We start from the raw sequence: 20,422 nt of genomic DNA on the forward strand, positions 1-20,422 counted from the left end.
CTAACTCTGGTAGTGAAAAGAGAGGCTTTGGGACCCTGGCACATAAAGTCACTTCCTCTCTCAGGGCCTCCGTTTCCTCACCTATAAAAGGAGAGGTTGAACCATGGCAACTCCTAGAACCATTCTGGCTCACAAGAGTGTGCCTGGGTCGCCACATCTTTAGGGTTTTCCCAGAGCGGGAAGAACCCAGGTGGGGTTAGGTGGGAGTGGGTTCTTCTTTTGACCCTCCGCTTTTGGCCAGTCAAACCCACCCCGGAGAAGGCGGCCCTCAGACAAAGCCCCTACTGACACTGAGAAGGCTGGTGAGGCTGAATGGGCCGGGCCTCGCGTGCTTAGCATGTTAATGGTTCCTTCTGCTACTGGCCATTCATGTGGGAATCACAAAGCCCTGGGATTTATCCCCCTTTAACTCTTCTACAGCTGCCCTGCAGTCCTGCTGCCTCCTGAGACCTTTTACATAAGTGATTTAAAACTTACCCCTTGAAGCCCCCATGCTAGTTCACATTTCAGCTCCACTCAGCCTGCTTGCCTCTGTTGCTGCTCCCTTCTGGTGAGGCCTCTGACCTCAGTGGGCTGACAAGAGTTACAAATAATCCCCAGGTAAACAGGCTCGGAATGGCCTGTTTACCTGGTAAAGTTACAAATAACCCCCAGGTAAAGAGCGCTCGGCCTCTGTGGCAGCTGGCTGGAGCCTCAGAGGCCCTCCTTCCTTACTGCCGGGCTCTCTTAGAGTGGGATCAGTTTGGGTGCAAGAAGTGCAATTTCTGGGAAATTAGGAGAACCTTAAAACTCTTTTTATTAAATTGTTAATAGCAATTTCAGACCCCATGGCCTTTGTAAGCAGTTTTCTTTTCTGATGTCCTTTCCATTGATAGCTTTAGGTCCTAGGAGATTGGACAGGAGACTGGAGTTACGGGCAGCAGGAAACAGCAGGGGACCCCCCTGCCTGGTGTCATGTGGCCAGTGTATTGCTGCTTGAGGTTCCAGCCTCAGTCAGACTGACTACTGCCTCTTCCTCTCCTCCACTCCCCCTCCTCAGACACAATGGGAATATCCTTTTGGACGCAGAAGGCCACATCATCCACATCGACTTTGGCTTCATCCTGTCCAGCTCACCCCGAAATCTGGGCTTTGAGACGTCAGCCTTTAAGCTGACCACAGAGTTTGTGGATGTGAGTCAAGAAGGAGAGGTGCCTCTGGGGTCACTGTATTCTTTCTCTGTCATGGGATGAGGAGCTGATGGGCTCCCTGCAAATTAGGGATGAACAGAACAGGCAGTAAACGGGTGAGGCCAGAGTTCCTGGGAGCTTCCTGCCCGATAAGGAAGTGGGGAAATAACAGGGCCCCGAGAAGAGTTCTGGTAGGCCAGTCGGGACAGGAACCGTCCCCGGTGTAAGTCCCCTTGTGCACACAGCGCTCTCCTCTCTTCCCAGGTGATGGGCGGCCTGGATGGCGACATGTTCAACTACTACAAGATGCTGATGCTGCAGGGGCTGATTGCTGCTCGGAAACACATGGATAAGGTGGTGCAGATCGTGGAGATCATGCAGCAAGGTGGGGCTGGGGTGAGGTCCGGTGCCACAGTGCCTCAGGCTTCCCGTGTAGGTCGGCGCCCTGGAGCATAAGAAAGCTGATCCCACCTACTCGGGTTGAAGGAGGGAGGGTTCCCCAGCGGGTTTCTGGCTCAGGCCCAGTGCCTTGCTTGTCCTTTAGGATATTCGTCTTGACCCTGGTAGAGCTAAGTCCAGGGGGTGGGGGGAGCGGACAGCAGCACCTGCCTCCTCCTCCTCTTTAGGGAGAAAACAGGCCCACTTCCAGCCTCCTGGCCCCTCCTCACCTCCCCACCCCCATCCAGCTCTGTGTTTCTCAGTCTCCTCTCATCTCTCTTCCGCATTCCACCATGACCTCCGATTTCCCTGTCCTCCACCACTCTTCAGCTCGAGTATTTCCTCTCTCATCTTTATCTCCTTCCACTACAGCCTTGCCATCTACAGTCTTTTGCCCAGGACCCCCTTCTGTCCTCACCCACCCCCCCAAGGCTCCAGTTGTACCCCAGGTCTGAGCTGCCAGTCTCCCCTCCTCCCCGTCCCTGCCCCTACCCCACAGGTTGTCGCCGTTGCTCAGGATCATCCCCATCTGGCCCCATGATGACGGTGGCCCAGGTCATCTGTGAGTGTCAGACGTAGCGTAGGCAGAGGCCTGCAACCAGATAAGTGCCCAACTCAGGGCCCACTCCCTCCAGCCTCCTCCCAGCCTGCCCTCTGGGCCCCTCCGCCTTTACTGAGAGGAAGACATGGCGCTGGTCCTCTCCCTCCTCTGCCCACATGCCTTCACCTACGGAGGGGCTTAGGTGTGGGATGTCGAGGGGCTCCTGCTGGTTCCTTCTCTCTACCCAAGCAGAAGTGCACCCATACCATCCGGGACCTGAGGTGGGATGAGGTGGGAGGGAATGGGCACTTCAGATGCCCCGGCTCTGTATTTGCTGTGGCTGGCACCACTGCCCCTCCCTCTTGTCCATGGCCCTGAACCCCCACTGCTTCCCCCAGGTTCTCAGCTTCCTTGCTTCCATGGTTCCAGCACCATCCGAAACCTCAAAGAGAGGTTCCACATGAGCATGACTGAGGAGCAGCTGCAGCTGCTGGTGGAGCAGATGGTGGATGGCAGTATGCGCTCTATCACCACCAAACTCTATGACGGCTTCCAGTACCTCACCAACGGCATCATGTGACACGCTCCTCAGGCCAGGAGTGGGGGGGGAGGTCCAGGGCACCCTCCCTAGAGGGCCCTTTTCTGAGAAACCCCAAACCAGGAAACCCCATCTACCCAACCATCCACCCAAGGGAAATGGAAGGCAAGAAACCCGAAGGATCATGTGGTAACTGCGAGAGCTTGCCACGGGGTAGGAGAGCCAGCTGTGGGGTCCAGACTTGCTGGGGCTTCCCTGCCCCCCTGCTCTGTGTCAGTATTACCACCGGACAGACTCCAGGACTCACTGCCCTCCGGAGAACAGAGGCGATGAACATGAGGGACGCTGTGGCCTTTCTTCTCCTGTAGGGGTCTGAAGGGTTCTTTCCACAGGCCATCCTCTTACTCCGTTCTGGGGCCCAGGAAGCAGGGAAGAGTAGGGTCTCGGTACTTAGGACTTGATCCTGTGGTTGGCCACTGGCCATGCTGCTGCCCAGCTCTGCCCCTCCCAGGGACCGACCCCTGGCCCAGGCCCCCCTTGCTGGTGGGCGCTGCGTGGGCCCTGCACTTGCTGAGGTTCCCCGTCATGGACACGGAAGGGAATTCCCACAGCCCTCCAGAGTACTGAGGGTACTGGCCTAGCCATGGGGAATTCCCTGACTCCTTCCCCAAACCCAGGGAAAAGAGCTCTCAATTTTTTATTTTTAATTTTTGTTTGAAATAAAGTCCTTAGTTAGCCACTTGTGTCATTTCCAGGTGTTCTGGGGGAGTGCGGGGGGTGGGGGGGAGATGGGTGATGAGGCGTGAACGGATGCCTCAGTGTCCAAGATACAGAAGGTACCACACAGAAAGAGGTTTGCTTTTTCCCTGCCTGTCTTGGTCACCACCACCTCTTCTCTGAGAAGGAAAGGCCTCCCATGTTCTGACTCTCACCCGCTTCCTGTCAAGTCCACACTGTCCAAGTCACAGAAAGAGAGGCCTGAATGGAGATGAGACCACAAGCAGTTTAATGGTCTGGTTTTCTCCCTAGTTCCCCCACTGTTAGTATTATTACTACAAGAATAAAGGATTCCTGAGAGCCTGTCCTCTCCACAGGACTCATCCCCACCAACCCCCCCGCCCCGCCAGATTTCTGGGGAAAAAAAAAGAAGTGAAAGGCACTGCAGGGGTGGGGGACTTGAGTGCCAGCGAGTTGGTGGGGAGGGGGCACTAGGGCAGGGCCTGGCCCAGAGGAGGAACGTTCCAGTCCCTGCCTGAAGGAATTACGGAGAGGTGTGGCCCTCCATGACACCCCCGTCAATCCTTCCCCGCACCTGTCTAGCAGGCACACCTAAGTCCCATCCTCCCACCCCAGGCCCACACTGGGGGTTCTGCAGCAGGAGCATAATTAGTGTTGGGCTCAGAAAGGACGAATGGAGGGTCCACGCTACTAGGACTCCAGGGCCAAACCCAAAGGGAGGTTGCAAGTAACTAGAATAATCCTCAAAAGCTTTTCTTCAGGTTGGAGAGAAATTAACAAATTGTTCATGTTAATGAAACTCCCCAGCCCAGGGACCAGGCAGCAGCAGGGACAGCCAGGCTCCCAGAGGTCAGTCCCAGGCTTGGGCCTAGTTGTCCCCGACAGCCCCCTGCCGAGCCCTGATGAACGCCATGCCGTGCGTGCGGAAGTGGGTCTTGAGGTTGAGGGGGCTGTCGCAGCTTTTGCCACAGACCTTACAGGTCAGTGGGCCTCCAGAAGCTGGCAGGGGTGAGTCTCCACCATTGGGGTCAGACCTTGATGGAGGGGCCTCTTCCTCCCCATTCCCCAGCCCCAGGGCACTGGCTTTACCCACACCCCGTCTCTTCTTGTGGCTGATGAAACGGTGCCGGTTCAGGGAGCCAGGGGAGGCAAAGCACAAGCCGCAGTCGAGGCACTGCTGGGCGCCACCCTCCACCCTCAACCCCACCAGGAGGCTCTGTTCCGTGGAGCCGCTGCTCTGGTAGCGCAGGGGGCCGTGGCCTCCAGATGCAGGTCCGCCCCTGGGGGACTTGGCTGGCGGTGTCGTGCTGTCAGGCTCCTCACTGCAAGAGTCCGAAGACTGGCGGCGTTTCCGACCCGGCCCCTGAAGAAAAGTGGAAGCAACGGCCTCACCACCACCCCCACTGCCCCTGGCACCCCTCCCTCACTTCCTGCGGCCACGGTCTCTACCTTCCAGTTTCCTACTCAAAGTCCTAACAGCAGGCCAGGCCCCTGCCTACCTGGGCTCTGGCACTGGGACCCCGAGCCAGGGTGCTCCCCCGGCCAGGGGACTGGGCCCCAGGCGGCAAGCCGTGCCGGACCTGGACATGTTTCTCCAGGATCAGGCGGCTGCTGAAGGTGCGTTTTCCCTCTGTGCAATACCTGAAATGGGAGAGGGCAGGATGGCGGCAGGGGCACAGCCCGAAGGCCAGGGCCCTGCTCCTGAGGAGGGGCTGCGGAGCAGAGGGAGGCCTGGTCAGGCCACCGAGACCAACCGCAGGCTCGAAGGTACTCTGGCACATGCAGAGGGTCATGTGCTGGGCAGGAAGAGGAAGTGGGGAGAAGGAGTTACCTGCAGGGGTAAACTCGCTTGATGCCCTCGTGATTGACCCTGACATGGCGCCTCAGGCTGGGGGCGGAGCAGAAGGAGCGCTCACACAGCCGACAGGGAAACTTTTTCACTGACTAGGAGAGCAGGGGTAGGTGTCAGAGCCAGGCTCCAGGACCCCATCCCACTGTCACCCGGACAGTCCCAGTGCCACCCCCAGCCCATGGTACTCCCCTCAGGGCCCACTCACCTTGCCATGCTCCTTCTTCATGTGGCTCACATACTCGTCACGCTCAGGGAACCAGGAGTGACACAGGCCACAGGTCCAGCCTCCAGGCCCCCCACCCCCACCCTTGAGGCCTTTGCTCCCTAGTTCCCGCCGGGGCCGTTTGGCCGGGCGGGGGGGATCAGGGGAGCTGGGTACTTCCTCTTCTTCTGAAGATGTAGATGACTCCTCAGTAGCAGGGGCTGCCCCTCCCTGAGAAACAGCCAGCTCCTCAGGCTCAGTCTTGGGGGTCAGCAGGGCACCCCCGGCCCCTTTCCCAGCAGTCTCCTCCAAGCGCCCAGACTGATGGGTGTTCTGTGAGAGACAAGGGAGGTGGCTGTTGTGGGGAAGGGCCTGGCTGTGCCAAAGCCCCCCGCTTACACTTACGTGGCCCCAGCCCCATGTCCGTCCAGCTAAGCACACGTTCCCCACGGCTCTGCCCCGTACCTTGAGATGTTCCAGCATGGTCCTTTTTTGGGCAAAGAGCAGAGGACAAGACGGGCACTTAAAGACACTGACCCGCTGGGGCAGCAGGTGCTGGTCGAAGTGTGAGGAGAGGAGGGGTTTGTGAGTGAAGACCGTGTCACACATGGCACACTTGTAGATCAGCCTGAGGTGAGGACAAAGCAAACATCAGGCAGGGATGGGTGCAGTCCCTCCCCTCTGCCCCCCAGCCCGCCCTCCCTATCCCGCCCCATCCCGTCCCTCCCTAGGCCTCACTTGGCCTGCTGTGTTTGGAAGCTGGGATGCTGGGAGTACAGATGGGCGTGGGCGCTGGGCCCAGACTTGAAGGCCATGGGGCAGATGGGGCACTTGTGGAAAACCTCGCAGTGCGACGTCTGGATGTGGGACTTGATGGAGTTCACACCCCCAAACACAACTGAACAGCTGGGGCACCTGGGGAGGAAGCAGGAGGCCCTGTGGTAATAAGGGAGGCATCTCCAGGCCCACCCCAGCACCCCACACTTTTTCTCCAGGACCGGGTAGACTCCAAGAAGGAAATCAGCAGTGGAACATGAGCAGGGTGGAGAATGGGGGGAGGTGCAGAGGCCGTTCCCCAAAGGAGGCTGCCGAGGCAGAGCTGAAGCTCCAGAGGTGGCCCTCCTCCCCCCATCGATATTGATGTCAGGAAGGCAGGACGTACCATCTCAGGGATGAGTTCGCCAAAACAATAGGGCTGAGGGATACAGCAGGGGAGACGGGGGATCGTGAAAGGCCATCTAAGGCTGAGGCTGGGACACATGAAACCCTACGCTCTGGAGGAAGGGTCCGAGGCACCTGTATCCTACACGGCGAGAGACATGCAGACAGGCCTCCCGGAGATGGGTCTGAAAATTGGCTTGCAGGAAGTTGCCCCCACACTCAGGGCAGACGTGGGGGGGTCGATTCTTATGCATGCGCTGGTGGGCACTGAAGCTGCAGCGATTGGGGAGCATCATGGGGCAGGTTGGGCACACCTGTCAAGTGGGTCAAACAGGTAAGTCGGTGAGGAGTAGCCTGTCCCCATTACTTCTAACCAAGCCCCCAATGCCTTCCCAGATCCTGTCCCCACGGGACTGTGAAAGGTGACTCACATTACTGGTGGCCCCAGGGGCGGGGGGCCCGAGCTGCTGGAAGTGAGCTGCCATGCCAGCCTTGTCCCGGCACTGCTCCTTGCACTCCAGGCAGCGAAAGCACGTGTAAGCAGAGGTGGCAGGGGCAGCGGGCGGCTCTGTGGAGAGCGGCAGGACAGGAGCCTCAGCAGCAACTGTAGTAATGGTGGAGGAGGTGACGGCCCCCTCACCCTTGCCCAAGGCAGGCAAGGCCAGAGGTCCAGAGACAGTTGGGACAGCTACAGGCAGCAGGGGTGTGATGTCTGGCTGCCCCACCATCTGGTCAAGGGCTACAGGCCTCATGACCAAATGTGAGCACTGCATGACAAGCCCCTTGTCCTTGTGTTCACGTGCGTGCAGGAGCAGGCTGCACTTGTTGAAGAAGACCAGGCGGCGGGCGCAGTGGTTGCAGGTGACCTCGATACGCATGCTCCGGCGGTCATAGTGCCGTGCCAGGCTCTTCTCCAACGAGAAGGCATCCCCACACTCCAGGCAGCGGTAGCCCGTGGGAGGCAGGGCCAGCCCAGCCTCGGCTGGCGGGCTCAGGTTTGGCCTATAGGCAGGGAGCAGGTTCTTACTGTTGAGGATCTTGTTGAAGGCCTCCACCAGGCTGGACTGGGTCCGTGAGATCACCGTGCCGCCCCCTGCACTTGGCCCAGTGGCTGTCTTTGAAGGCTGCACCATCACCACCGAGGCACCATTCACCTTCTGTCCCCCAGTCCCCAGCCCTGCCCGCCCCTCTGCCTTAGGCAGGGCTTGAGGCACCAGGCCCAGCACATTCTTTGCAATCATCTTAGGGCTGGTGCCAGCCCCAGGCAGCACCACAGCCTTGCGGGCCACACTGGCTGCCATCAGCATGGCCGTACTGGCATTTTGGATGGTGGCCACAGGCAGCACAGTGCCTTTCAGCCTTGTACCATCACCCAGCTGGACACTCACTACCTTTGGACCCTCAGGGGTCGGTGTTACAGGGGACAGCTTCAAGAGGCTAGCCTCCGCCAAGAAAGCCCCCTCAGCCAAGGGAGCAGGTGGTTCAGGATCTGAGGGGACCCGAGTGACAGTCCTTGTGATATTCCCACAGGATGTTTTGATGGTCTTGATCCGCACCTTAAGAGGCCTAGAGGAGCTGGAAGAGGCAGGGGAGTCATTGCTGTCCTCGTCTGCAGCCTCGGCCCCACTAGAGGGACTCTGGGGACTTCCGGGGGAAGACTTGTCCACTGGCCCCTCATCATCTTCTTCCTTCAAGAGCTGACAGACGGGCACTTTTGGGGAGGCAAGAGGGCTCTGGTGCCCTGGAGACTGCTTGAAGAAGGGCACCCCAGCAACTCGGGGAGGCGAGGCGCTACCAGGGATGCCCGTGGCATCAGGGCTAGAGCCTGAGCCTTGCTGGGCTAGGCCCTGATGATTGGGACTGCAGCTCTCCTGCTTCAAGGCCCCCAGCGGTGGGGAAGAAGCAGGTGGCTGCATGCCTAGGCCATTCTCCTGGACCAGCTCAAAGGGAGAGGGGAAAGGAGGCGGGGTCATAGCCCCCTCCCGAGGGGGAGAGGGCGCAGAGGGAGGCAGAGGATCCGGGTGCTCCCCTGGCTCAGGCCCAAAATGAGCAAACAGGTCCAAGGGAGCTTTGCCTTCCATGCCTTTTTCTTTCCAAGTGCTCCCACTGGGAGGAGCAGGAGAGTGGGGGGTTCCTGGCAGGGAAGGTTCAGGGCCCCCAAAACCATTCTGCATTCGATGAGGCCCCACAGGCCCTTCCTTAGTCACCCCCACAGCCCGGGCCCCATCTCCTGCGGAGCCTCCAGCCAGGGCCTCAGACTGCTCGGGACACACAGTGTTCTTGACGATGACACTGACTACAGAAATGTCTGTCGGTGGCAGGCCATGGTCAGAGGCCGGGGCTGGAACTCCAGAGTCGTCCCCGGCAGAGGCTGCTGCTGCGTCTCCAGATTCACTTCCCACACTGGGTTCTGGCTTCCCTGGGCCTGCTGGCCCCTCGTTTTCTTCTGGCCCAGAATGAATGGCTTCATTCGCATCAATGTCAGGGATGTCAAAGGCAGCAAGGAGGTCATCAAAATCAGGGGTCTTCATGTCCCCCATATCGGCAGGTCCCAGACCTGATGAAAACCAGAATAAAGAGGAGAAACTGAGACATCTGGAAGAGAGATCCTGGAGCTCTTCCCTCAGCATCTCCATATTTATCCTCTCAGAACCCACACGCACTCCAGCTTGGGCACACCTCCACCACAGCGTGAATCCTACAAAGATGCCAGAGATGACTGGTTTGCCAAACCCTAAAATCAGAAAAGGGTTAGCGTCCATAACTTGGCAGGCACCAAAACCCAGAGAAAGCAGGGGAAAAGAGTTCTCAGAAATACAGGGAAGGGGCCGGGTACAGTGGCTCATGCCTGCAATCCCAGCATTTTGGGAGGCCAAGGCAGGTGGATCACTTGAGGTCAGGAGTTCAAGACCAGCCTGGCCAACATGGTAAAACCCTGTCTCTGCTAAAAATACAAAAAACTAGGCGGGTGTGGTGGCACATGCCTATAATCCCAGCTACTCAGGAGGCTGAGGCAGGAGAATCACCTGAACCCAGGAGGTGGAGGCTGCAGTAAGCTGAGATCACACCAACGCACTCCAGCCTGGACAGAGCAAGACCCTATCTCAAAATAAGCTAAAGGGAACAGGGAAGGGTAACGGAGCTCAGTGAGCATCTTGGTGGAAACAACTTCTTTCTTCAAGAGCTGACAGATGGACACTTTTGGGGAGACGAGGGCTCTGGTGCCCTGGAGACTGCTTGAGGAAGGGCACCCCAGCAACTTCTTCTGTGCCCAGCACAGAATGAAATCATAGATACTATTATTGAGGATCATGTACACCATGCTCTAGGTTTAGGGCTCATTCATGTCGGCATGGAATCAATTCATATTCTTCATGGGTCTTCTGGGGTCCTGGGGTCCACAGAGATCTGAGAGGCCATGGGTGCAAAGGGGCAATGCCGTGAGCCGAGACAAGAAATGATCCTCATTCAGCTTTATCAGGGGCCTGTGGTAAAAGCAAGTTTCTTCACGGTCTTTTATTTTGCTGTTTGAAAGAAGGCACAAATGGCCAGATGCAGTGGCTCACACCTGTAATCCCAGCACTTTGGGAGGCCAAACACTTGAGCCCAGGAGTTCAAGACCAGCCTGGGCAACATGGCGCAAACCCCCAGGCATGATGGCGAGTGCCTGTTGTCCCAGCTATGCCTCCCAGCTGACATGGGAGGATCCCCTGAGCCAGGGAGGTCGAGGCTGTGGTGGGCCACAATCGTGCCACTGCACTCCAGCCTGGGTGACAGTGATACCCTGTCTCAAAAAATAAGAAAAGCCAAAGGGCGCAAGTATCTATATACCATAGGGTTATTCTGAGCATGATACAAAATTGCTAACGGAAGAATCACACTTAAGAATACAATTTACTGTTCCAGCTGGGCCGAGCAAGAATATGTCAGGTCAAGGAGGAGCTGGAAACGAATAAGCACTGGAACTCTAGGGCTGGGGTCAGAGGCAAGAGTCGGGGCCACACAGGATCACATCTAGGGACCTGGGGCAATCACTGGCACCTGGAGATCTAGCTTGGTCAGTAGCAAGAAATGGACTCAAAGAAATTACCCAAGAGACCAAGATGGAAAGAATAAGACACAGGAACAGAAAGAGACAAAGAGAAGAGACAGAGGGGAAAATGGTGATGGTGATGGCAGCCTGGTCACAAGGGCCCCAGCCTAGGCCTTTCTTGTCATAAACACCTGCTGCTCGTTCACTACCTTCCCCGGAGTGCCTGGCGATCCCCTAGCCAGCCCCTCCCTCTCCACCCCATCTTGCTCTCTGGAGGCTAAAACTCCCAGAGTACAAGCTTATCCAGCACAGCTGCCACGGTGGGGAAAAGCCAGGCTCCCTGACCCCTCACCATTTCTGCTGCTCTGAGCTCCTCACCCCGCTCCATCCCCTAACCAACTCCTCACCCTTCAACTGTCCTGTGGCAACAGCAGCCCAGAAAGTCTCACCTGACCTCAACCTGGCCAAGTGCAAAAAATAAAATTAAAAATCCCACAAGAATGATGTGGCACTAAACGAACAGGGAGGCCAGCTCAGAGTTTGTCTCCCCATGAGGGTTTCTTTATCTAGGATTCGAGGCAACTGAAGAGTCTATTCCCTGCGCAGGTTGCAGGCCACTTCCCAGGGCGTTCTCCCACCTCTCTCCAGCCTTCAGCCTGTAACTGGAGACAGTACCAGCATGTGGCAGCTGGGACTGCTGGGACTGCTGGGACCAAGGTGGGGGTGGGGGGCAAAGGATACCAACCAGAGAAAGTGGAATCCCTTCCCTCACCCACCCCTCCACTTAATTCTGCAGACTCCGGGTTTAAACAAAGCCCCTTGTCTCTACAGGCCCTCCTAAGCCGGGCCCTCCCGACCAGAGGCCTGAGTTACCTTCCACTCAGGTCCTCAGAAAAGTGGACTGGTACAGCAAAGAGCAGGGGGACCAGGAGAAAACACCTGCGAACTCAACCGCCACCCCCCACCAGCCACCTCCCTCTTGAGTGTCCCAGTGACTTAGAGGTCATCTGATGGCCACCCACCCAGAGCAGACAGTTGACCAAGCAAGCCGCTGAGCTCAAGGCCCTGTCTCTAGGGCTCCCATCTCCCCCGCCCCCTTGCCCTCTGTGCTTCCCCAAAAGCCAGAGAGGCTAACAGGAAGAGGCTGAACAGGCCCAGGTCGAGTGGGGGCTCCACTGGCCTTTGCCCAGACCCAGGGCCTGCAGCGCAGAGGAGGGCAAGGGGCTGGCAGCGATTAGGTTGCGGCCAAGCTGGGCAGCGGGCGGAATTAAGTCCCTGCCATCTGCCGACGGCCGGCGCGGGGAGCAGGTCCTGGGTTGCGAGGAGGGGGCGGGGTGTACACAAGAGAAACTACGGGGGAAACTGAGGCGCGCGACGCTTCTTACTCTCACCTGCGTGCGAGGCGAAGGCCGGGCCTCAGCCAGGCCAGGCCCTTTGGGAGCTGCTACGCAGCACCTGGGGACTCAGCACTACACAGGAGCGGGTGGGGAGGTGGGAAAGAGGGGGCGTGAGAGAGGGCGGTCTCTGAGCGACTCTCAGCTCTTCAGCCGGGGTCGGTCCCAACTCGGACATCGTCCCCTCCCCTCCCGGCGCAGCGGAGCCTCCTCACGCCGCGGACTCCCGGAGGCTCTCTCGAGGCTGGAGACTGATCGGAGGGTGCGCAGGGGGCCGGGGACGCAAGCCTGAATCGTGCCCGGGCCTGGAGGCTGACCCGCGCCCAGTCAGGGTGCAGGCTCCGCTCCCGCCTGGCCCAGTTCCCCCGCCCCCATCCCCGGGAACGGACACCATTTTAGGTCGCGACATCCCGCAGCCTCCAGCCTCCGGGCCGCACTTCGGGTGCCTCTCGAGCTGGGAGCGCCAGGACTTGGGGTACAGAACCCTCCTGGGGGTTTACCCGGCTAGGGGCTGTGGTTTCAACAGGCCAGGAGTTTCGCCCATCCGCCCCAATGGACGGAGGCGGTGTCTGGGCCTTCCTAGAAGCCGCCCCAGGGGGCGGCGCGGAGAAGGGGGTAGTTGACCAAGTGGGGGAGGGGCGGGGGTATTTACCCGCCCCCCCCAGGGGGCGGAGCCAAGGGCGGGTATTTACCCCAGGCACGCTTACTTGTTCCGCTCCTCCTGCGGGCCGAGACCCGGCGGTCTCTACCCTACTCCAGCCACCGCCGCCACCGCCGCCCTCCCCGCGGCCGCCGCTACTTCCTGCTTCTCTCCGGTTCAGCCTCCCCCCTCCTTCTCCTCCCTCCGCGCTCCGGGTCTGGGCTGCCCGCTTTCGCACTCGCCATTGGCCCTTGCCTCCGTCGCTCAGCCCTGCGCCCCTCCTAGCCCGGCACTGGGTTGGCCTTAAGTACTGCCGCTCGGAACTAGCCCTGCACAGTCCTCTTATGCTCATTGGGCAAGGGGCCGAGGCCCTCTGAAGATACCTCTCCCCATTGGCTGCGCCGGGGTCCGTCTGCCCCATCTGCAGGTCTCGAAAGCGATTGGCCTCCGCCTCTGTCGCTTAGAAAGAAGCCAGCCAGCTGCCCCGCTCTCCTGCTGAAGGGGGGAACCCCCAGGTGCGTCTCCGCCCCTGGCTCCCTATTGGCCGCTCGAAGATCGAAGCTGCTGTTCACTCTGGCGAATGTAAGGAACCCAGCTTCTGTATGGTGGGATCTTTGAGCAGAACCGCATTGACTCGGAGTGGAGCGTGGAGCTTAGGTCCGTTTGCGCTGTTTCAAACTAAACCCTTGTCATTGAAGCAGTGCAGAAGTCACAGAATGGGACGCCACGCCAAACATTACGTCATCCGTTGACCATTTCCTCGCGGTCTTCCCACCGTCTAAATCGCCATATAATCGGATGGATAGGGTCCTCACGCAGGCCAGCTCCTGGGCGACAGCGTCACCCGTCGCTCCTCCCTCTGCGGGAGGGCCTGGACGGGGCACGGGATTTGGAGCGTGGAAGGAACGTGGACCTAAAGGTTGCGAAAGGCTTGCGGACCGGAAGCGGGGGAGGTGACGTTAGGAGTGCTGGCGTGGCCTGGGCTATTTCCAAAGAGGCCTTAAAGGGGCAACTGACAGGCGGCCTAAACATGGGCTGGAGGGGACTCCCGGCTCCATTTCCCATTTAAGAGCTACCCTTTTCCCCGCCCCCAGCACGAAGTAGGGGGTGGGGTCAAGGTCGAGTTTTCCCGCGCTTTGTTGCCCCACCCCTTGGAGGCGGGGGAAAGGGAGGAGTCGCTCAGAAAATCAGTCTTTTTGATGCTCTAATAGCACTCACTGGCAGAATTCATCTGCAAGCCCAGTGTGCCACCTCGCGCACGCAGTCCTTAGCAGTGTGGTTTTTATTTTTTTTAATTACTTTTTTTGAGGCAGGGCCTCGCTCTGTCACCCAGGCAGGAGTACAGCGGTGCGATCACGTCTCACTGCAGCTTCAACCTCCCAGGTTCCAGTGATCCTCCCGCCTCGGCCTCCTGAGTAGCTGGGACTACACGTGAATGCCATCATGTCCGGCTAATTTTTTATTTATTATTATTATTATTATTTTTTTTTTTTTGATGAGTTTCGCTCTTGTTGCCCAGATTAGAGTGCAATGGCACAGCCTCTGCTCAACACAACCTCCTCCTTTCGGATTGAAACGATTCTCCTGCCTCAGCCTTGTGAGTAGCTGGGATTACAGTCATGTGCTACTTAGCCCGGCTAATTTTGTATTTTTAGTAGAGACCGAGTTTCTCCATGTTGGTCAGGCTGGTCTTGAACTCCTGACCTCAGGAGATCCACCCACCTTGGCCTCCTAAAGTGCTGGGATTACAGGCATAGCCACCACTCCTGGCCTTAATTTTTAAATTTTTTGTATAGACGGGATTTCACCATGTTGCTCAGGCTGGTCTCAAGCAATCCTACAGACAAAAGCCACTGCTCCCTACCTTGGCGAAGTTTTTTTTGTTTGTTTTGAAACAGGGTCACATTCTGTCGCTCAGACAGGAGTGCAGTGGTGTGATCTCAGCTCACAGCAACCTCCGCCTACTAAGCTCAAGCGATTCTCCTGCCTCAGCCTCCCGAGTAGCTGGGATTACAAGCACATACCATTACCCGCCCAGCGAATTTTTGTATTTTTTCTTATTTTTTTTTCTTTTGTTTTTAAGACGAAGTTTCACCATGTTGGTCAAGCTAGTCTTGAACTCCCGACCTCAGGTGATCCACCCACCTTGGCCTCCAAAGTGCTTGGATTACAGGGGTGAGCTAACAGGCCTGGCCAAATTTTTGTATTTTTAGTAGAGACAGGGTTTCACCATATTAGCCAGGCTGGTCTCGAACTCCTGACCTCAAATTATCCACCCCTCAACCTCCCAAAGTGCTGGGATTACAGGCGTGAACCAGCGCTCCTGGGCAAACCCGGGAGGCAGAGGTTGCAGTAAGCCAAGATCGTGCCACTGCACTCTAGCCTGGGCAACAAGAGGAAAACTGTCTCAAAAAAATTGGAAAAAAAAAAAAAAAGTTTAGGATGTAAACGTGCTTTGTAAAGTAACTGGCAGTCGGGATTAGTGTGCCCTTTATCCTGGAGCCTTGCATCCTGCGTGCTCAGTCCGCCTGCATTTGCTCCCAGTTGCTCCAGCTCAGGTGCTCTTCCTTCTCTGAACAGCTAATTAAGGGTCCCTAACCCGATGTAACCAACAGGCATTACATTTCTATCTCTTCTTCTGGTCTCCCTATACAGAATAACAATTACTACCCATATACGCATAATATTATGGGTGGCTCATGCCTGTAATTCCAGCACTTTGAGAGGCCTAGGTGGGTGGCTCATTTGAGGCATGGAGACAGGCTGTGCAACATAGCAGGACCCTGCCTCTACAAAATATTCGGGAAAAAAATTAGCCTGAGGTGTTAGCAGGTCCCTGTGATCCCAGCTGCTGGGGAGGCTGGGATGGAAGGATCGCTTGAGCTCGTGAAATCAAAGCTACAGTGAGCCGTGATCGTACCACCGCAATCCAGCCTGGGAGACAGAGCAAGACCCTGTCTCAAAAAACACAGTTAAAAAAAAAAGATAGCCGGGCGCGGTGGCTCACGCCTGTAATCCCAGCACTTTGGGAGGCCGAGGCAGGTGGATCACGAGGTCAAGAGATCGAGACCATCCTGGTCAACATGGTGAAACCCCATCTCTACTAAAAATACAAAAAATCAGCTGGGCATGGTGGCGCGTGCCTGTAATCCCAGCTACTCAGGAGGCTGAGGCAGGAGAATCGCCTGAACCCAGAAGGCGGAGGTTGCGGTGAGCCGAGATCGCGCCATTGCACTCCAGCCTGGGTTACAAGAGCGAAACTCTGTCTCAACAAAAATAGATAAATAAACTTTATGTATATTATTAATAAGTCATGTAATCTTGACCACAACCATGGAAGGGTGGTAGTGGGGATGCAGCAGTGAACAAAGCAGACAAGAAGCCATGTCATGAAACATACATTCCTAAGGAGAAGACAATCAATCAATATTAGAAATGATAGCTGCCAAGGAATAAAATAAAGCAGAGCTATCAAGCCATGAAAAGACACAGAGGAATCTTTAGTGCATATGACTAAGTGAAAGAAGCCAATCTGAAAAGGCGGCATGCTGTATGATTCCAGCTATGTGGCATTCTAGAAAAGGCAAAACGAGAGAGAGTAAAAAGATCAGTGGTTGCCAAGGGTTCAGGTGGAGGGAGAGGGATGGATAAATGGAGCACAGGAGACTCCAGGACACTGACACTATTCTGTAGGATATTGTAATAGTAGATACGTGGCATTATTCATTGGTCAAAAGCCATGGAATGTGCAACACAGTGAACTTCAATATAAACTATGGGCCTTTTTTTTTTTTTGAGACGGAGTTTCGCTCTTGTTACCCAGGCTGGAGTGCAATGGTGCGATCTCGGCTCACCGCAACCTCCGCCTCCTGCGTTCAGGCAATTCTCCTGCCTCAGCCTCCTGAGTAGCTGGGATTACAGGCACGTGCCACCATGCCCAGCTACTTTTTTGTATTTTTAGTAGAGACGGGGTTTCACCATGTTGACCAGGATGGTCTCGATCTCTTGACCTCGTGATCCACCCGCCTCAGCCTCCCAAAGTGCTGGGATTACAGGCTTGAGCCACCGCGCCCAGCCCAAAAAACTTTTTTAAAGTCGCCTGGCATAGTGGTGCACACCTGTGGTCCCAGCTACTTGGGAGGCTGAGGCAGGAGAATCACCTGAGCCCTGGAGGTCAAGGCTGCAGTGAGCTGTAGTCACACCACTGCACTCCAGCCTGGGCAACAGACCAAGACGTTGTCTCAAATGACAACAACAATAGGGGAAACTGGAGAAAGAGGGTATGTGGGAGCTCCGTTTTGTGCTCAATTTTTCTGTAAACCTAAAAATGCTGCAAGAAATAAAGTATATTAATTTAAAAACAAAAACAATTTAAAAACAAAGTGGGGAAGGATGACAGGAAGTGTGGGAGGGTTGCAGTTTGAGGTAGGGAGGACAGTAAAAGCCTTTCCGAGAAGATGGTGGTTCAGTCAAGGCCCGAAGGAGCTGAGGGAGTGAGCCATGCAACTATCTGGGACGAGAACATTCCAGGAAGAAAGAACAAGTAGGACGTCCTCAGATGGGCGTGGGTTCCAGAGCGGTAAGGGGTGGGAGGGGTGAGATGGAGGCTATGGGAAGGTCTTCGGCGTTTTCTCAGAGTGGGATACGAAGCCATCAAAAGGAGACGGATGACATGGTGGCCTGACTGACTTTTTTTTTTTTTTTTTTTGAGACGGAGTTTCGCTCTTGTTACCCAGGCTGGAGTGCAATGGTGCGATCTCGGCTCACCGCAACCTCCGCCTCCTGGGTTCAGGCGATTCTCCTGCCTCAGCCTCCTGAGTAGCTGGGATTACAGGCACGTGCCACCATGCCCAGCTAATTTTTTGCACTTTTAGTAGAGACGGGGTTTCACCATGTTGACCAGGATGGTCTCGATCTCTCGACCTCGTGATCCACCCGCCTCGGCCTCCCAAAGTGCTGGGATTACAGGCTTGAGCCACCGCGCCCGGCTCTGACTGACTTTTTAAAACGGTTGGAAATAGGGTGTGGGAGAAAGAAAGACTCCAAAGAACGGGGGCTGAGGAGGTGGCTGCCATTTCTTGAGCTGAGAAGACTCCAAGAGCAGCACGCTTTTTTCTTTTTTGAGGCGGGGACAGAGTCTCGAGATCTCAGCTCACTGCAACCTCTGCCTCCCAGGCCCTGGTTCAGTCAGTTCCGCCTCAGCCTCCTGAGTAGCTGGGATTACAGGCGCACGCCACCACGCCCGGCTAATTTTTGTATTTTTAGTAGAGATGAGTTTTCACCATCTTGGTCAGACTGGTCTCTAACTCCTGACCTCGTGATCCACCTGCCTCGGCCTCTGGAAGTGCTGGGATTACAGGGGTGAGCCAGCACGCCTGGCTGGAGAAGCATGTTTTAGGGGTTAGGTCGGGAGCTCAGTTACAGTCATGTTAAGGTATTACACATCCACGTGGAGAACAAACGTGGGTGTCATCGGCTTATGGATAGTATTTAAAACCCGGGCCAGAATGGATGAGATGACCAACAGAGGTTTGAAAGGAGAAAAAGTCCAAGGATTGAACCATGGGAAACTTAAAAGATCAGGGAGATGAGAAGAACAGCAAAGAGGAAAGAAGAAACAAGGAGAGTGTTGTGACCTTCAAGCTAAATTTAAAAAGTGTCTTGGGCCGGCACGGTGGCTCACACCTGTTATCCCAGCACTTTGGGAGGCCAAGGCAGGCGGATCACGAGGTCAGGAAATCGAGACCATCCTGGCTAACACGGTGAAACCCATCTCTACTAAAAATACAAAAAAAAAAATAGCCAGCCATGGTGACACAAGCCTGTAGTCTCAGCTACTCGGGAGGCTGAGGCAGGACAATCGCTTGAACCTGGGAAGTGGAGGTTGCAGTGAGCTGAGATTGTGCCACTGCACTCCAGCCTGGGCAACAGAGCAAGACTCCGTCTCTAAAAATAAAAAAATCGTCTCAGGAAAGAGGAATAGAGAGTGATAGTCAGATGCCACTAAAATAATAAATAGGATGAAGCCTGAGAATTGATCAATGGATTAAAGCAAAATGGAGGTCACTGGAGATCGTGATCAGGAGATCTGATGGACTGGTGGGGACAAAAGCTTGCCTGGAATGGGTTCAAAAGAATGGAGGAGGAAAAAGAAAAGTCACTATAAAACTCTTTCTACAGAAGGAAGGAGAAAAAAGAGACAGTAACTGGAGAGAAAAGAGCAATCAGGAAAAGACTATTTCTCTTATTTTATTGTTTTATTTTTTTTTTATAAAAATGGGGTTTCACCATGATGGCCAGGCTGGTCTTGAACTCCTGACCTCAGGTGATCCACCCACCTCGGCCTCCCAAAGTGCTAGGATTACAGGCGTGAGCCACAGCACCCGGCCAATTTCTTTTAATATTTATCTTTTTTTCTCATCAGGTTTTACTGACCCAAGGAAAGGACTATTTCAAGGTGAGGAAGTTGTGGTATGTTAGTATACTGGTGGGAAGGATCCTGTAGACAGGAAAAACTGAAGTTGTAGCAGTGCGATCAGGAAAGTTTCTGGAACCATGTCCTTCAAAAAGTGAGCGTAGGGTCCAGTTCACAAACAGAGGAATTGCCTTACGCAGGGGCAGGGACAGTTCCCGAAGAATAATTGGGAGAGAAGGCAGAGTGAGCGAGCATATGTCGAGGAAGCTGGGGAGCTGTGGGTATCTCTCTGTTGCTTCTGTTGTCTGTTGGTGTAAGAAATAATAACACGTGTCATCAAACTTTATAGGAATAAAATTCAAGATCACGCTCTAAGAGTGAGGATGATAAAGAAACTAGGAGTTTGAGGAGAAAAAAGGTAGGAAATAGGCATTCAGGAGAGAGGAATGGACTAGGAGGGAAGATCAAGAGACTGAGAGGCCAGCAGCCTGGAAGACTCATTTACCTGGATATTTAATCCAGCAGGAATGGGCTGGGCGTCGTGGCTCATGCCTGTAATATCGGCACTTTGGGAGGCTGAAGCCCGTGCATCACTTGAGTTTAGGAGTTCAAGACAAGCCTGGGTAACATGGTGAAACCCTGTCTCTACAAAAAATAAAAAAATTAGCCATGGTGGTGAGCACCTGTAGTCCCAGCTGCTTGGGAGGCTGAGGTAGGAGGATTGCAGTGAGCTGAGATTGCAACACTGCACTCCAGCCTGGGTGACAAAGACCCTGGCTCACAGAAAAAAAAAAATGTATGTGGTGTGTGTGTGTGTGTGTGTGTGTGTGTGTAATATATATATATAGTATGATTTCATTTATATAAAGTTTAAAAAACAGGCAAAGTAAATCAGTGGTGATAGAAGCAGAATTATGGTAGCCATTGCCTGGAGAGGATAAGAGGAATGTGTGTGTGTGTGCACACACGCATGCACACACACACACCCCTCTTATCCTCTCAGGCAATGGCTAATATCTATCTATATGTACACACACACACACATATTTTTGTTATTTTTTGTTTGTTTTTTTGATATGGAGTCTCACCCAAGCACCCAGGTTGGAGTGCAATAGTGCAATCTCAGCTCACTGCACTCTCCACCTCCCGGGTTCAAGCAATTTTCCTGCCTCAGCCTCCCAAGTAGCTGGGATTACAGGCGCACGCCACCACCCCCAGCTAATTTTTGTATTTTTAGTAGAGATGGGGTTTCACCATGTTAACCAGACTGGTCTCAAACTCCTGACTTTGTGATCCACCCA

The 20,422-nt window shown here is 55.2% G+C and overlaps 2 protein-coding genes across 9 annotated transcripts in view; one reads left to right on the top strand and one right to left on the bottom strand.

The window, feature by feature from the left end:
• The window catches only part of PI4KB (phosphatidylinositol 4-kinase beta), a 36,516-nt gene extending 33,091 nt beyond the window's left edge, over positions 1–3,425 (top strand). For all 5 annotated transcript variants that reach the window (XM_010329704.3, XM_010329703.3, XM_010329706.3 and 2 more), the window contains 3 exons: positions 1,040–1,172; positions 1,434–1,554; positions 2,547–3,425. In XM_010329704.3, the coding sequence (XP_010328006.1) occupies positions 1,040–1,172; positions 1,434–1,554; positions 2,547–2,728 (436 nt within the window). In that variant the 3' untranslated portion in view covers positions 2,729–3,425. The remainder of the gene's footprint in view (positions 1–1,039; positions 1,173–1,433; positions 1,555–2,546) is intronic.
• Positions 3,426–3,669: 244 nt separating this feature from the next.
• On the bottom strand, positions 3,670–13,656 carry ZNF687 (zinc finger protein 687). Of its 4 annotated transcripts, XM_010329702.3 has the most exons (10): positions 12,774–13,081; positions 12,064–12,141; positions 7,071–9,196; positions 6,775–6,953; positions 6,217–6,393; positions 5,944–6,106; positions 5,482–5,811; positions 5,256–5,368; positions 4,924–5,065; positions 3,670–4,787 (listed from the first exon to the last, which is right to left on the bottom strand). In XM_010329702.3, exons 3-10 carry the CDS (start codon positions 9,177–9,179, stop codon positions 4,293–4,295), a joined length of 3,708 nt encoding a protein of 1,235 aa, XP_010328004.2. In that variant the 5' UTR covers positions 9,180–9,196; positions 12,064–12,141; positions 12,774–13,081; the 3' UTR covers positions 3,670–4,292. The 4 variants fall into 4 exon arrangements, with proteins under 4 accessions (XP_010328004.2, XP_010328002.2, XP_003941989.2 ...); XM_010329700.3 differs by lacking the exons at positions 12,064–12,141; positions 12,774–13,081 and adding an exon at positions 13,090–13,656; XM_003941940.4 differs by lacking the exon at positions 12,064–12,141.
• Positions 13,657–20,422: the final 6,766 nt, after the last annotated feature.

Source organism: Saimiri boliviensis, chromosome 19 (genome assembly GCF_048565385.1).
Source record: "Saimiri boliviensis isolate mSaiBol1 chromosome 19, mSaiBol1.pri, whole genome shotgun sequence".
In the NCBI taxonomy this organism is placed as follows: Eukaryota; Metazoa; Chordata; class Mammalia; order Primates; family Cebidae; genus Saimiri; species Saimiri boliviensis.

Bases quoted from the DNA above. Each gene is read 5' to 3' on its own strand.
- ZNF687 (XM_010329700.3), bottom strand. The intron at 6,394-6,774 runs GTGCCTCGGACC...CTTCCTCCCCAG, and splicing joins TCTCGCCGTGTAGGATACAG to GTGCCCCAGCTGTTCAGTTG. The intron at 6,107-6,216 runs GTGAGGCCTAGG...TCCTCACCTCAG, and splicing joins TTCCAAACACAGCAGGCCAA to GCTGATCTACAAGTGTGCCA.